Source organism: Garra rufa, chromosome 14 (genome assembly GCF_049309525.1).
Source record: "Garra rufa chromosome 14, GarRuf1.0, whole genome shotgun sequence".
Classification (NCBI taxonomy): domain Eukaryota; kingdom Metazoa; phylum Chordata; class Actinopteri; order Cypriniformes; family Cyprinidae; genus Garra; species Garra rufa.
In genome coordinates, this window is record NC_133374.1 from 511,321 (window position 1) to 528,195 (window position 16,875).

At 29.0% G+C, this 16,875-nt stretch overlaps 2 protein-coding genes across 2 annotated transcripts in view; both read left to right on the plus strand.

Moving 5' to 3' along the window:
* Positions 1 to 2,922: 2,922 nt before the first annotated feature.
* On the plus strand, positions 2,923 to 16,643 carry LOC141285468 (uncharacterized). Its single transcript, XM_073818477.1, has 12 exons — positions 2,923 to 3,039; positions 4,618 to 4,655; positions 4,762 to 4,860; positions 7,575 to 7,673; positions 9,944 to 10,013; positions 12,869 to 12,945; positions 13,072 to 13,209; positions 13,292 to 13,408; positions 14,446 to 14,565; positions 14,867 to 14,911; positions 15,057 to 15,126; positions 16,519 to 16,643. The coding sequence occupies exons 1-12, from the start codon at positions 2,991 to 2,993 to the stop codon at positions 16,626 to 16,628; spliced, it is 1,032 nt and encodes a 343-aa protein (XP_073674578.1). The 5' UTR covers positions 2,923 to 2,990; the 3' UTR covers positions 16,629 to 16,643.
* Positions 16,644 to 16,712: 69 nt separating this feature from the next.
* Positions 16,713 to 16,875, plus strand: part of LOC141285210 (uncharacterized) — an 8,357-nt gene continuing 8,194 nt past the window's right edge. Inside the window, exon 1 of the mRNA XM_073818251.1 lies at positions 16,713 to 16,754. Within this exon, the coding sequence (XP_073674352.1) occupies positions 16,713 to 16,754 (42 nt within the window). The remainder of the gene's footprint in view (positions 16,755 to 16,875) is intronic.

The window sequence follows — 16,875 nt, forward strand, 5'->3', positions numbered from 1 at the left end:
GTTGTTTTCTACTATTAACAGTAGGCACTAGAATATAAACAGTGCAGTATTAATTAGTAAGCTCGTGTTTTATTGTGTATTTTAATCACTGAACATCCTGCAAAGCATGTATTACTAATAATGTAAATATGATTTGTTTTTCTTTTCACGTCAGACTTAAGCAGAACCTGAAATCACTGTATTCTCACAGGTAGTATATTAGCCCAGACATTTATTCACAAATGAGAAGCATTTAAACTGTAATAACCCAGCGTAAGCATTTAGTTGCACAAGTTGCTTTGCAACATCACGGAAAAAACACACAGAGCCTGCTGATTTCTGCTCTGTCACTCTGACTCAGCAGTTTTAAATGTGCATTATGTTAGGTTTTATTGTTTATATGTAAGAGGAGACACAATTTGATTCTGCATAATATGATCTGTAATGTTTTTAGCACCACCATCTGAGTGATATTAGACATCCATATTTTTTGACATACTATTTTGAAGGAATAGTTCACCAAATAATGAAAAATTTGTTGAAAACTCACCCTCAGGCTATTCAAGATGTAGATGAGATTTGTAGAAATGTAGCATTCCATTACTTGCTCACCAACGGATCCTCTGTAGTGAATGGGTGCCGTCAGAATGAGAGTCCAAACAGCTGACATTTGATTTATTTTTGACTGTTATTTTGGGATGGGATGGGATGGGAACGGTGCCGGTAGCCAACATTACTTTTTTTCCCCAGTAAGTAAAATAAGTCCAAAACTCTCTATTTTAACATTTTGAACAATAGGGCTATACAATCTTTTTTTTTTTTTTTTTTTTTTTTTTAGAAATTCTTGTGTGTTTCAATTTTTCTGATAATCAAATGAAAGCATAAACATTTATTTATTTTTAATCAAATGAAAAATAAACCCTTTTAATTTTTGGCAAACACACAGAGGTTTACTGTTAAAATCAATACATGGAAGAAAAATAATATTCAGTTTAAAACGTTTCAATAATAATTGTAGTATTTTTTTTCTACAATTAAGTGGTTAAGCTTATTGTAATATTTATTTTTTATCACATATATTGTTTTACAGTATGTCAATTATTTAAAAAGGAATATATAAACACCTACATTATACTGTACAAAAGTAATACAAGACTAATATTGTTCTGTTTCATGTTAAACCCTACTTTTATTTTGACAGGTTGCCGTGAAGTTTCTGTGTGTAAACGGTAAAAGTGACACAGTTTTAGTAAAAAAAAAAACGTGTCTCCGCCATTCATACATACAGAGGCTAACGGAACATGCAGGATTCATATTAAAATGTAAAATGTAATAAAATTTATTAAAAAAATTATATTTTTGGAGCTTTGGTGTTGCCAACTTTACACTTTATTCTTCTGCTTGTTGTTTTTTAGTCGGGCACCCATTTGAGACTGATGTACATGCTTTTGTTTGCTTTAAATCCATAACAATTATAATTTTAACATTATTTCAAGTGTAACTTATGAGATTTGTTGTATTTTGAGTCAAATTTTTCTTTGTAAAAAGCAAAAAGTTGATCATGCTGATTTCAAAGTTAGTGACTCATTAGTTTGAATATACATTGAACCAAACACTATCATAACATCTTAGTTGATAATTCAGTATACTTCCAAAACATGAAAATGAAAATAAAAAATTATGTCACCATCAATTTCAAAAGTTGAAATTTAAGGGGTTAGAATTTGGGACAGCCACCTCCCAATTGAAAGTACCCAATAAATGATGACTTTATATATATTAAGCTTACTAATATTAATAAACATCTAAGATTTGAATACTTAAATGCATTTCAAATGTGTTTGCACCAATTCTGTCGCCTGGTCTGAATCAGGAGAAAAATCTGCACAGATAAAACACTGTTTACAAATCTAAAACAGTCCAAATATGTGACCCTGGACCACAAAACCTTAAGTATTAAGTAGTACAGGTATATTAGTAGCAATAGCCAAAAATACATTGTATGGGTCAAAATGATACATTTTTCTTTTATACCAAAAATCATTAGGATAAAGATCATGTTACATTAAATTAATTTTGTACATTTCCTAACATAAATATATCAAAACGTAATGTTCGATTAGTAATATGCATTGCTAAGAACTTATCATTAGGATGCTTTAGAACAGCTTGGACTATTTGGAATGGTATAGAACTTTGGATTTTCCCATAGATTTTGACAGTTTGCAAAGGGTATGTATAATTTTGGACATGCCACTTTTTGTTCAAATGTAAATAAAAGCAGATTTTTTTTTTTTTTTTTTTTTTTTTTTTCCACAATGATGCCTCTTGTACATCGTCTTATTATTGTGGGAGAAGCCTGTGTCATTTCTGGTCAAAAAAAAAATTGCTGGTTGCATAAAAGAAACATTAAGTCAGAATTTGCCAGGGGTATGAATAATTTCGGGCTTGACTGTATATCCATGCCTTAATCTTTCGCCATAGTTGGATTCATATTTGGCAAATCTAGATATAGTTTATGTACTTAAGAATGTGTTACTTGCAGCTTTACACCTTTTCAAATCAGCGTTGAATTTTTTACTCCTGTTTGCAGACAGAAGGGAGACTAACAAGAGGAGAGACACACACACACCCTCTCAGTGTTTACAAAAGGCGTGGGAAATATCAAACCCTACTGTTACAAGTAAGATTAAGTGCTATTGAAAGGGTTTAGTCAGTGTATTTAAACCGAATGACAAACGGCTTAGGAACAGGAGGAGCAGCAGGTCTTGCTTGTGTGCAGGTTCTCTAAAAGCTTACCTCATAAATATGTAGTAATAATAGATGTAATGGTGCTGGAGCTTTCTTGCAGTGTCTAAACTTGTAGGTTTATTAAAATGAATAATACTGCGTTTATTCAGTAGTCTCTTAAGAGCCGCGTCGTTCAGCCTAATTAATATTCATGAGCGGGAATAGCGGAAGTCGCGGTTAAGCCACACCCCCCAGGTACAAAACCACCTGTGTGCAGTCAGATGAGAGCAGACTCACTCGACGAGCTGATGGAGTCCGGGCAGTTTTCAGGTAAATAATCTGTGTAAAAATATCAAATTACATGAATGACAAAACGAAACTAAAGGGAAGAGGAATAGAGTATCTGCAGTGCTTTTCTTTATATGTTTGTAGAGTTTTTTAACTTGCATAAAATCATTTTTGATTCAGTTTGAACTGTTTATTTACGTATGCAACCCATGATCTACAGAACACTGATGTTATATACCATTGATTTACAGTGAGAGAGTTTGAGCTTGAGTTTTCATAAGCTGTATATATAGATAGATAGTTGTCAAGTAATTTCTACTTTGGCACACAGTTAAAATTGTATTTACAATCATTAGTTTTCGTTTTTTCGTCGTAAATGTTTAATAATGTTTGATCTATATTTACAAGTTTTTATTATGTGGTGACCGAATATTATTTAAATGCATAAACAATGCGTAAACATTTTTGTTTGTTGTTTGTTGCAAAACATTGTTTTTCATTTTAATTCTGAGAATTTGAATTTAATTTCTTAATTCAATACAAAATTTGAATTAAAATTTACATCTTAAAAATTTATTTATTATATTTATTTATGTATACACTACCAGTCAAATGTTTTTCAACAGTATGATTTTTAGTTTTTTTTTTAAAGAAGTCCTTTCTGCTCACCAAGCCTGCATTTATTTTAACCAAAGTACAGTAAAATACTGAAATATTTTTAATATTTAAAGTAACTGTTTTCTATTTGAAAACATTTTAAAATTTAATTTATTTCTGTAATTTCAAAGCTGAATTTTTAGCATCATTACTTCAGTCTTCAGTGTCACATAATTCTTTGGAAATCAGTCTAATATGCTGATCTGCTGCTCAAAAAAAACATTTTTATTATTATTATGTTGAAAACAGCTCAGTAGAAATGTTTTCAGGTTTCTTTGAGGAATAGAAAGCTCAGAAGAACAGCATTTATCTGAAATAGAAATCTTTTATAACATTGTAAATGTTTTAATCATCACTTTTGATCAATTTAAAGCATCCTTGCTGAATAAAAGTATTAATTTCTATTATTTCTTTCACCAAAAAATAAATAAATAAATTATACTGAATCCAAACTTTCGAAGGTTAGTGTATAACGTTACAAAAGCTTTTTATTTTAGATAAATACTGATTTTTGGATCATTCTATTCATCAAAGAATTCTGAAAAAAAAAAAAAATTACTCAACTGTTTTAAATATTAATAGTAATAATAAATGTTTTTTGAGCAGCAAATCAGTATATTAGAATGATTTCTGAAGAATCGTGACACTGAAGACTGGAGTAATGATGCTGAAAAATCAGCTTTGATCACAAAAATACATTTAATTTTAAAATGTATTCAAATAAAAAACAGTTATTTTAAATAGAAAAAATATTTCAAAATTGTACTGTTTTTACTGTATTTTAGATCAAATAAATGCAGGCTTGGTGAGCAGAAAAGACTTCTATAAAATCTTACTGTTCAGAAACTTTTGACTGCTAGTGTATAGTTATTTTATTAATAGATACATTATTATATAAATGTGATATTTCATTTGACGATTACACTTGTAAAGATATACAATATATAATGAATGTATTTGCAGACATCGATCCAGAAGTTCAAGGTGTGAAGGATGGAAAGGTGTGAAAGTTAAATCAAAGATGTTTTACAATGACAATGACATAAATTTTCCTTGGCCTTTCTATCCACTGTGAAAGTATATAAATACACATTTTTTCCACTCCAGAATGATCCTTGGTCATGTGACAGCTCTGCATCCTCCTCCGACAGTGAGGATGATGATAAAAACAAGAAGAAGAAAAAGCTGAAGAAGAAACGAAGCAAGGTACTTAAATTTCGAAACAAGAACGGGCCCAATAGCGAGCCCTGTGGCATCCCACTCATTCCACCTACTTAATTAGAGCTTAACAAGAACACGATTAACTTTTTACAGTGCATATTAATTTTAGAGGAGGAACTGTGTAATTTTTGTGATCTTGATAACTTGGATTTGTTTTTGTTGTGTGTATCACTTGGAAATTAAGCATTTGCTAAATGCATACACTAACAGTCAAACGTTTCTGAACAGTACGACTTTTAGTGTTTTTCAGGAAGTCTCTTCTGCTCACCAAGCCTGCGTTTATTTGATACAAAGTACAGCAAAAACAGTAAAATTTTGAAATATTTTTACTGTTTAAAATAACTGTTTTCTATTTGAATATATTTTGAAATGTAATTTATTTCTGTGATTAAAGCCGAATTTTCAGCATAATTTCTCCAGTCTTCAGTGTCACATGATCCTCCAGAAATCATTCTAATATTCAGATTTGCTGTTCAAGAAATAATTTACTTTTATTTGTATCAATATTTAAAATAGCTGAGTACTTTTTTCTTTAATGAATGGAAAGATCCAAAGAACAGCATTTATCTGAAATAAAGCTTTAACAAACATCATACACTATACCACTATAATTTTATTTAGTTAGTGGATGGGAATTATATATTTTTTATTATTTTAGTTTAGTTTAGTATAGGGATTTTGTTTTATTTTATAGGGAATTTTGTATTTAATTTAATTTTATTGGGAAGGGATTGTATTTTATTATTTTATTTTAGTTAACAGGGATTTATTTTATGTAAGTGGACTGGTATTTTATTTTGTTTTATCATTTTAATTTAGTTTATATGGATTATTTTATTTTATTTACAGGGAATTTTGTTTTATTTTATTTCACTTTATTTTATTGGATAGGGATTTGTATTTTTATTATTTAATTTTCGTAAATAGGGATAATGATTTATTTAATGTTAGTGGATAAGTATTTTATTTTGTTTTATCATTTTATTTTACTGGATAGGGATTGTATTTTAATTTTATTTATAGAAAATTTTGTTTATTTTATTTTACTTTATTGGATAAGGATTTGTATTTTATTTTATTATTTTATTTTAGTAAATAGGGATAAGGATTTATTTTATGTTAGTGGATAGGTATTTTATTTTGTTTTATTATTTGAATTTAGTTGCTAGTTATTATTTTCTTTTTCTTTATTTTATAGGGAATTTTTATTTATTTTACTGGATAGGGAGTTTATTTTATTAATAGGGATTTGAATTTATTTATAGGGATTTCTTATTTCATTTTATATTATTTGATAGGGATTTTTATTTTTTTATTTTATTAAATAGGGGTTATGAATTTATTTTATGTTAGTGGATAGATATTTTATTTTGTTTTAGTATTTTAATTTAGTTGCTAGTTACTATTTAGGGAATAGGGAATATTAATTTATTTTATTTCACTTTATATTTGATAAGAATTTTTATTTTATTTTATTTGAGTGAATGGGGATTTATTTCATGTTAGTGGACGGTATTTTATTTTATTTTGTTTTATTATTTTAATTTAGTTGTAAGTATTTTATTTTATAGGGAATTGTGTTTTATTACTGATTTTACTGGATGGGTATTTGATTTGATTTGATTTACAGAGAATTTTGTTTATTTTATTTCACTTTATTTTATTGGGTAGGGATTTGTATTTTATTTAATTATTTTATTTGAGTAAATAGGGATAATGATATATTTTATGTTAGGAGATTTTGTTTTAATATATTAATTTAGTTGATAAATATTATTTTATTTTATATGGAATTTTATTTTTATTTTACTGGATAAGGATTTTATTTTATTTCATTCATAGGGAGTTTTTTTCACTTTATTTTATTTGATAGGGATTTTTATTTTATTATTTTAATATAGTTGATAGGGATTACTTTATTTTATATGGAATTTTATTTTATTTTATTGCTTCATTTAAAATAATAGCGATAAGGGTTTATTTTATGTTAATGCATAGGGTTTTTTTTTGGGGGGGGGGGTTAAATTAATCACAAGTGATAATAAAGACATTTATAATGTTATGAAAGATTTTTATTTCAGATAAATGCTGGTCTACTGAGCTTTCTATTCCTCAAAGAAACCAGAAAAAATTCTACTCAACTATTAATAATAATAATAAATGTTTTTTGAGCAGCAAATCAGCATATTAGAATGATTTCTGAATGATCGTGTGACTGGAATAATGATGCTAAAAATTCAGCTTTGATCACAGCAAAAAAATTACATTTTAAAATATATTCAAATAGAAAGCAGCAATTTTAAATACTAAAAATATTTCAAAATTTTACAGCTTTTGCTGTACTTTGTAATAAATAAATGCAGGCTTGGTGGGCAGAAAAAATCATTAAAAATCTTACTGTTCATAAACTTCTGACTAAAGTAAATGTAACTGATATTTTATTGCATGCTAATTCCTTAATAATACATGCATGTAAGTACAAAACAAAGGGAAAAAAGCATGATTACACCATTTTTAAATGCATGATTTCAAGTGTTTTGACCATTTTGAGAGAAGAATTCCCTTTTATGCAATCATGAAAAATGCCGGAAGGTAGAACAAACACACACACACCCACAGAAAAATGTGACAAGCATCAATAACAAGTTCTTGCAGGCTTGTGTTGAGGTTTTGCAATAACTCCTCACTTCCTCATACAGAAGTCCAGCTCATCTTCCTCATCTTCATCTTCGTCTTCCTCCTCATCCTCATCTTCATCTTCGTCTTCCTCCTCATCCTCAGACAGTGACAGCAGTGAGGTGAGCAGGTTGCATATTTAATGACTTTTGCAGTATGGCTTTTTCTGTGTTGTGATTTACCGTAGTAAATGCAAATCAGGGCTTAAAGTGCTTAGGCTTTCTGTATTTCTCACACGCACTGATGAGCTAAAAGTGCCACAATCTGCTGTTTTAGGATAGAGATTTGTACTCTCTGATGTTCATCGTAACCCAGAATGCACCTGTGCTTTTTAACGCTGCCAATCAGAGCCACAGAGTTCACCAAATCAGCTTTTTGCATTCATAAACACACACATCACCTGGGGTTATATGGGGAAGTTCAGCACTGCCTTGATTGTTTTTTGAAAGAAACATTAAAGCAAAAACGGAAAAGGTGTTTAACCAGTTTCTAGACTCATTTGCATTCTTCTGATGATTAAATGAAGTAATTCACTTGTCTTGTTTTCTTTCCTTTATTTTATGCTTATGTTGTTCCAAATTCATGACTTTGTTCTTCAGTGTAAAACAAATGGATTTGCTTAGCAGAATGTATTTTTTTATGCAGTGAAAAAGTACATTTATTTTATGTTAGTGCATATGTATTTTATTTGATTTTATAGGGAATGTTGTTTTTTATTTTTTATTTATTTATTTATTTATTTATTTTTTTATTTTTTTATTTTAGTAAATGCGGATAAGGATTTATTTTATGTTAGTGGATAGGTATTTTATTTAGCTTTATTATTTTCATTTAATTGATAAGGACTTTATTTTATATTTTAGGAAATTGATTTTGAGTTGATCTGATTGAGTTTGGATTTTTCTTTTATTTTATTGTTTTATTTTTGTAAATAGGGATTTTTTTTTATGTTAGCGGATTTTGTTTTATTTTTTTAATTTGATTTTGAATAGGGATTTTTATTTTATTTTATTAAATAAGGATAAGGATTTATTTGATGTTAGTGGATAGGTATTTCATTTTATTTTATGGGGATTTTAGTTTTTTTTTTCTTTTTTTTTTTCTTGGGTAGGGATTTTTGTTTTGTTTTATTGTTTTATTTTAGTAAATATGTTTAAGGATTTATTTTATGTTAGTGGATAGGTATTTATTTTATTTTGTTATTTTATTTTATAGGGAATTTTGTTTTATTTTCTTTCATTTTATTTTATTGAGTAGGGATTTTTATTTTATAATTTCATTTTAGTAAATAAGGATAAGGATTTAGTTGATGTTAGTTGATAGGTATTTTATTTATTATTTTATTGGGAATTTTCTTTTATTCTCTTTTTATTTGTATTAAATTATTCTTTATTTTGTTGGGTAGGGTTTTTTGTTTTGTTTTATTGTTTTATTTTAGTAAATATGTTTAAGGATTTATTTTATGTTAGTGGATAGGTATTTATTTTATTTTGTTATTTTATTTTATAGGGAATTTTGTTTTATTTTCTTTCATTTTATTTTATTGAGTAGGGATTTTTATTTTATAATTTCATTTTAGTAAATAAGGATAAGGATTTAGTTGATGTTAGTTGATAGGTATTTTATTTATTATTTTATTGGGAATTTTCTTTTATTCTCTTTTTATTTGTATTAAATTATTCTTTATTTTGTTGGGTAGGGTTTTTTATTTTATTTTATTGTTTTATTTAGTAAATAGGGGTAAGGATTTTTATGTTAGTGGATAGATATTTTATTTAGGTTTAATATTTTAATTTAGTTGAGAGGGATTTTATTTTGTTTTATAGGAAATTTTGTTTAATCTCATTTCATTTTGTTTTATTGGGTAGGGATTTGTGTTTTGTTTTATTACTTTATTTTAGTAAATAAGGATTTATTTATGTTATTTTGTTTCAATATTTTAATTTAGTTGATAATTTAGTTACTGAGTAGGGATTTTTATTTTATTATTTTATTTTAGCAAACAGGGATAATTATTTTAATTTGTAACTTTATTTAGTTTTGAGCCAATAGTCATTGTATATTTTGGGAGAACGGCTCGTACTGCTTAACTTTTTTTTTTGCATTCAATTAAAGAAAAACAGAGTTTTGACTTTTGTCTGAACTTGAAAAAAAAGCAGTGTTTATTTACCAGCATTTTCTTGCAGAGGAAGGAAAGTTGTGTGAGTCACGGCGTGATGAACCACAGTCACGGCCCGCTTGTGTAAAACAGGATTTGTCGAGTGTGTCTCATGGCTGCTGTCCTAATTATGAAATATGTGTGTTTACAACAAAACAACAACATTAACATCTTCTTCATGACTTATCTGGGTCACGCTCCCAAATTTACTCACTCACGAATTCTCCTCCACAGGATGAAAAGAAGAAAAAGAAGAAAATGAAAATCAGCGAGACGGCAGAGCCGGGGATTCTAGCAGAAACAGGTAAAATGGATCAGAGGACAGGTGTTTCATTGTGTGTGTGTGTGTGTGTGTGTGTGTGTGTGTCACTCTTCTGAGGTCATTTTACTCTGAAACACCTGTGAGTTTTAGGCCTAAGACTGATAAACTTTCACCTCATTTGGACCAGGGTTCAAAATGCAATTAAAAAAACATCATACATTTTCACTTATTTCATTTAATGTCATAAAACTAGCGAGCCAGGCCAGTAGTTGTACTGAAAACGTTGTGTAAACATGGATGAAGCGGCAAAGAGAAAGAGATGAAACGAATCAATTGAGTGAGTCATTTTCACTGGAACTGCTCCGATTGATTCAAACCCGTGACTTCGATCATTCAGTTCAAACGATTCACTTGCAAACACCAGATCAGATATTTTTCAGATTGAGACTTCGCGAATCATCTGATTTGACCGGAACATGGGTTCGTGAATCATTTCGGTGCATGGATTGGAAACATTTTATTTAAATCCAACTGGGAGAGGGTTCATGAATCATTTTCGTGAATCCAATCGAATCTCAGAGTCCTGATCTGAAATGATGTTTCGCGAATCATTTTTGGTGCACAGATCGCGAATCATCATTCAAATTAGATATGAATTTTGCTAATCATTTGATTTGATCAGGACTTCGGAGCGGGTTTGTGACTCATTTTGTGAGTTGAATCGCGATTCGAGTTTTGAGTCATGATCTGAAATGATGGTTCACGAATCATTTAATTTAGATTCGAACTTCGCAAATCGTTAGATTTAGACCGGAACTTGGGAGCAGGTTTTTGAATCATTTTGCGAATTGAATGATTCACGATTCACTCTCCGAGTCACAATCTGAAATGGTTGTCCACAAGTAATTTTTCAGATCGGACTTTGGTGCGTGGATCACGAATCATTTGATTTAAATTCGAACTTTGTGAATCATTTGATTTTGGCCAGAAGTTGGGAGCAGGTTTATGAATCGTTTCATGAATTGATTGATTCGTGATTCACGCTTATTTGATTTAAATTCGAACTTGGTGAATCATTTGATTTATACCGGACCTTTGGAGCGGGTTTGTGAATCATTTCGCGAATTGAATGATTGGCGATTTGGTGTGCCGATTGCGAAACATTTAATTTACATTGGAACTTGGGAGAGGGTTTGTAAATCTCATTTAATTGTTTGATTTTTGTACTGCCTGATAAAAAAAGGGAAGGGGGGTCATGAATCATTTTGGGAATTGAATTATTCACCGTTCGCGTTCCAAGTCCTGATCTAAAATGATGGTTCGTGAATAATTGTTCAGATCGACTTCATTGCGCGGAAGGCAAATCATTTTATTTAGACAGGAACTTTGCAAATCATTCGATTTAGATCGGAACTTGGGGGCAGGTTTGTGAATCATTTGAGAGTCATTCAATTCGTGATTCAAGCTCCAAGTCCTGATCCGAAATGATGGTTCGCAAAACATTTTTCAGATTGAGACTTCGCGAATCATCTGATTTGACCGGAACATGGGTTCGTGAATCATTTCGGTGCGTGGATTGGAAACATTTTATTTAAATCAAACTGGGAGAGGGTTCATGAATCATTTTCGTGAATCCAATCGAATCAATCGAGTCCTGATCTGAAATGATGTTTCGCGAATCATTTTTGGTGCACAGATCGCGAATCATCATTCAAATTAGATATGAATTTTGCTAATCATTTGATTTGATCAGGACTTCGGAGCGGGTTTGTGACTCATTTTGTGAGTTGAATCGCGATTCGAGTTTTGAGTCATGATCTGAAATGATGGTTCACGAATCATTTGATTTAGATTCGAACTTCGCAAATCGTTAGATTTAGACCGGAACTTGGGAGCAGGTTTTTGAATCATTTTGCAAATTGAATGATTCACGATTCACTCTCCGAGTCATGATCTGAAATGGTTGTCCACAAGTAATTTTTCAGATGGGACTTTGGTGCGTGGATCACGAAACATTTGATTTAAATTCGAACTTTGTGAATCATTTGATTTTGGCCAGAAGTTGGGAGCAGGTTTGTGAATCATTTGAGAATCATTTAATTCGCGATTCAAGCTCCAAGTCCTGATCCGAAATGATGGTCGCGAAACATTTTTCAGATTGAGACTCCGCGAATCATCTGATTTGACCGGAACTTGGGTTCGTGAATCATTTTTCCAATTGAATGATTTGCGATTCGGATTGCGAATCATTTGATTTAGGTCAGACCTTGAGAGATGGTTCATGAATCATTTTGCGAACTGAATGATTCACAATCCGCGAATGCGCTACGGTTAACAAAACAAAGACGACGATAGATGATAGAAATTATACACCAATACAAATCCTTTAAGAAAATTAACCGTGGTTTTACTATAGTAAAAGTATTGTAACCATGTCTTTTTGTATAACCACAGTTTTACTACAAATACCAGGGTTAAACTATGGTTAGTGTAGTTAAACCATAGTTAATTTGTGGTTACCATGGTTTAACTATATTTTTGTTTGTTTGTTTGTTTTTTAGAGTAACGGATGTGTTGCCAGGTTAACAAAAAAGTAAAATATTTATTCTTTTTCAAGTAGTCAAACAATCCAAAGAAAAGTCACTTACAAAATCAGATTGGATGAACAATAAAAATCTGACCAAAAGGCAGAACAAGTAAATGAATAGCAGCAACAGCAACTCGCTTCAATGACTGACTTATATTACAATAACATCTGTAAGCTTTTTGTGAAATGTGTATGAACTCATGAATCTGTTTTTTGAGCTCTTCATATTTAAAAAGAGAACTGCTTGTTCTGCTAATCATCTTGTTTTTTCCTGCTGGTCTTGTAAAGTCTGTGATGTTTTTTTTTTTAGGTCTGGAGGGAAACACTGAATTAACTCCAGCAGGAGAAACTAAAGGAGACGAGGAGAAGAAAAACAAGAAAGACAAAGTAATTTCGCCTGTTTATTAAGACGGTCTCTGTTGTATTATTTAAATGACCTTCCTTTTTTTTTCATTTTCAGGATAATATCTCACAGTTTATACATTTAGATTAATTTTATTTAATTTTTCCCAGGATGCAGCTGCAATCACTTCAGACAGCGAGAATGAAAAGAAGAAGAAGAAGAAGAAAAAGGAGAAGAAAAATAAAAAGAAGCAGAAGAAGGATAAGAAAAAGAAAAAGAAGAAGAAAAAGAAGATGAAGAAAAAGAAGGTATGAAGCACAGAGATATAGAAGTGTTTTTCTTTTACAGTATCTGTCTGGATTGAAATCTCAAATCTTCTGTATTTCTTAGGATTCCAGCTCATCTTCCTCCTCTGAAAGCTCATCTTCCTCTTCAGACAGTGAGGATGATCACAAGAAGAAGAAGAAGAAGAAGAAGAAAAAGAAGACTAAAAAGAAAAAGAAGAAGGTACAGCAAAAGATTTTTTGTGCGTTGGTCGAGTTTTATAGGAGCCTATTTTTATTCCCATAAATTAAAACAAAAATTATTCTGGCTTTTTTTAACTCCATTTTCTCAAAGTTTGCAAAGGTGTTTTTTTTAATCTCACAATTGTTATTTTTTCAGTTAGTTTCCAAAGCAACAAATCTCTCTTTAATTTAGTTGTTTAATTTAGTTTGACTTGATGTACTACAATAACTGAAATAAAAATGTATAAAACTATTAGAAAAAACAATTTCTTAGAATATTGTATAAATTGTATTCAAACAAACTATTCAGACATATTTCTTTAAACAAAAAATAATAAATAAAAAAACAATAACAACGAAATTTCTGAAAATGAAAATGGAAATACAAAGGTTATTATAATGAAATGAAACCATTTAAAAACAATAATAATCAAAAAAAATCAATAAATAAAACATATGTGCATGGAAAAAATAGTTAATACATAAAATTACTAAAATAAAAAAAAAATATTAAAAGACGTAAACTTATTATATTTCAGCCCTGTCTTATTTCTATATAGTTTAACTTAATACACTAAATTAACTAAAGCTGAAAAACTATTTTTTTAATTATATATATATATATATATATATATATATATATATATATATATATATATATATATATATAAACTATTCAGACATATTTCTTAAATAAATATAAACAATAAACAATAACAACAAAATTACTAATTATATTAAAAAAATATTCAGACATATTTCTTATAGAAATATATATAAATAAATAAACAATAACAACAAAATTACTAAAACTAAATAAATGAAAATGAGAATGGAAAATGCAAAGGTTATTATAATGAAATTAAACCAACTGATATTAAAAAAAAACAACTGATATTTCTTTGCAGTCTGCAAAAAAAGAGAGAGAGAAAAAATCACAGTTATCTTTTTATTATTATTTTTTTTTAATCCCATGGCAGAAAAAAGCTTTAATATTGTTTATTTCAAGTTAAAAATCTCTTGTCTCTCATCTGTCAGGAGTCAAGCAGCTCTTCCTCTGACAGCTCCAGTGATGATGAGAAGAAGAAGAAGAAAAAGAAGAAGAAAGACAAAAAGAAGAAAAAGAAAAAGGACAAGAAGAAGAAGAAGAAGAAGAAGGTATGATGCAGCTTAAAGGCTTATACAGTTCCGGAAATCACCAGATTTTGTGTTTGTCATTAAATGCAGACAAAAGGTCATTATTAAAGTCCATCTGAGACAACATTACTGGTAATTAACTCCAAAATAAACAGCATTGGATTTTGATTTCATGTCAGTGTTTAAGAGAAGTTCATCTGTCAGTGTGTTGAAACATACTCTTACAAAGAAAAGAAGGAAGTCTCAAAAAATGAGTCACAGTAGTCATTATAGTCATTAAGTGAAGTCTGATATTGTTTTCTTGCTGACTTCTGACTTGCAGGTTTCAGCAGGTGACTCTGCATCAGACGGAGAGAAGGACAAGAAAGTAAGAAGATCCATAATCACAGAAACATCTGCTAAACCGTTGAATTCAGCAAAGTCTCCATTGACTCTGGGTTTGATCTCATTGCTGTCTAAAAGACTAAATCTAGTGTGGGTGTAACTCATGCTGTTCATCTTCTGTCTGTCAGGAGCTTGAGCTGAAACAGGAAGATGGAAAGCTGACAGAAGACGCTTTTACTGCCGCTTTGTCTTCATCTGGTGAATGCTTTAGTTTCTATTTATCTCGTTTTATTTAGGTTTTTTTATTTAAGAATAGTGGGGATTCAAAAATGTTCACCAGGATTCGCACAGTTATGGATTTTTATTTTTTTGAAAATTATTTTTGGAATAATTTCATAAAAATTAATAATATCATAAAATTCTCATGGAAAGATCTTTAGTAATATATTAATTTATTTTATCATTTTATTTATATTTTATTTTATTTTATTTTATTTATATGATAAGTCATTTTCTAGCTATGAGTCATGGAAATGTGTTTCCAAACATTAACTAAAATAACATAAATATAAATACCAGAAATACAAGAAAGGTTATACAATAAAACAAACAAATGAAGAAATTTTATAAAAACTTTATTTTAGCCCTACATGGGTGTGTGTGTGTGTGTGTGTGTGTGTGTGTATATACCTATGTAGGGCTAAAATAAAGGTTTTTTTAATATTTTATTTAGTTCAGTTGAAGTTTTACAAATTCAAAAACTAATATTTTTTATGTATTTTTATTTATTTATTATGTTTCATTTAATTATAATAACTTTTTTATATTTTTGTTAATTAACAAATTTACATTTTTAGTTTTTATTGTATTTTTTAATTTCCTATTCCGCTTAGAAATACATCATTTATGGACATAAAATCGATTACAAAAAACATTTTATGTTGACTTCACAAAATGATAAATCAATAATCACAAAATCAATTATAACAAAAATAAATAAATAAATAATAATAATAACAATAATAATAATATAAATTATTTTTTAACTGAAATAAATAAAAAGACTTATTTCAGCCTGTCTTATTTTTATAACGTTTAACATAATACACTAAATTAACTAAAGCTGAAGGAAAATAATTATATATATAGATATATATATATATATATATATATATATATATATATATATATATATATATATATATATATTATTATTATTATTATTATTATTATATATATATATATTTTTTTTTACTATTATTTATTACTATTTTACTATTAGTTAAAACTTGTACTAAAATGTATTAAAAAATTTACACAATAACAATAATGAAACTTTAACTAAAATGTTTTTTAGTTCTGTTGTCACAGAAATCACATGGAAAGTTAATTCCAAATTAATAGTAATTGATTTTATTTTTTATTTATTTATGAGTCGTGGCAATGAGTTGATCTAAACATTTTTACTTTAAATAATTTAAAATTGGCCTAAAAATATTACTTGAAATAAAATGAATGTTAAGTGAAATAAAACCTAAAACAATAAGCTAAATTTACTTTATTAGTTGCCAAGGAAACATTTCTCATGTTCATTTAGTTTAGCCTGAAACAACTAAACTAAACTGAAATTTGACTTCCTGTCCTGTGCAGCATTTCCTGCGGAGTCTGCAGGTCTGACCGTTGCCAGGGACGACGGTCACGTGTCTGATGATGAGGCGAGGGAGTCGACGGCAAACAGAAAGACAAAAAGAAGAAAGTAAAGAAAAAGAAGAAGGTTTGTGTCATTGACTCTCCTCCAGATGAAATATGAAAGAACAAAAACTTGCTTCATTAATCATTCGATTATGTGTGTAAAAGACATTTTCCCAGTCAGACACTCACTGCTGGTGTGAAGTCCACTAGAAAAAGTGATTTTACTCTGTGTCTTAGATCAGGATTATTAAATATTAGCTTTATTAATCAGAACTTTGCTAAACTTGATTTTCATGCACTAAACTCATTTCATAT

Excerpts from the sequence above, each read along its gene's own strand:
- LOC141285468 (XM_073818477.1), top strand. The coding sequence starts at position 2,991 with ATGAGAGCAGACTCACTCGACGAGCTGATGGAGTCCGGGCAGTTTTCA. Across the intron at positions 3,040-4,617 it reads GGAGTCCGGGCAGTTTTCAG|ACATCGATCCAGAAGTTCAA; the intron begins GTAAATAATCTG and ends ATGTATTTGCAG. Across the intron at positions 12,946-13,071 it reads AGAAAAACAAGAAAGACAAA|GATGCAGCTGCAATCACTTC; the intron begins GTAATTTCGCCT and ends AATTTTTCCCAG.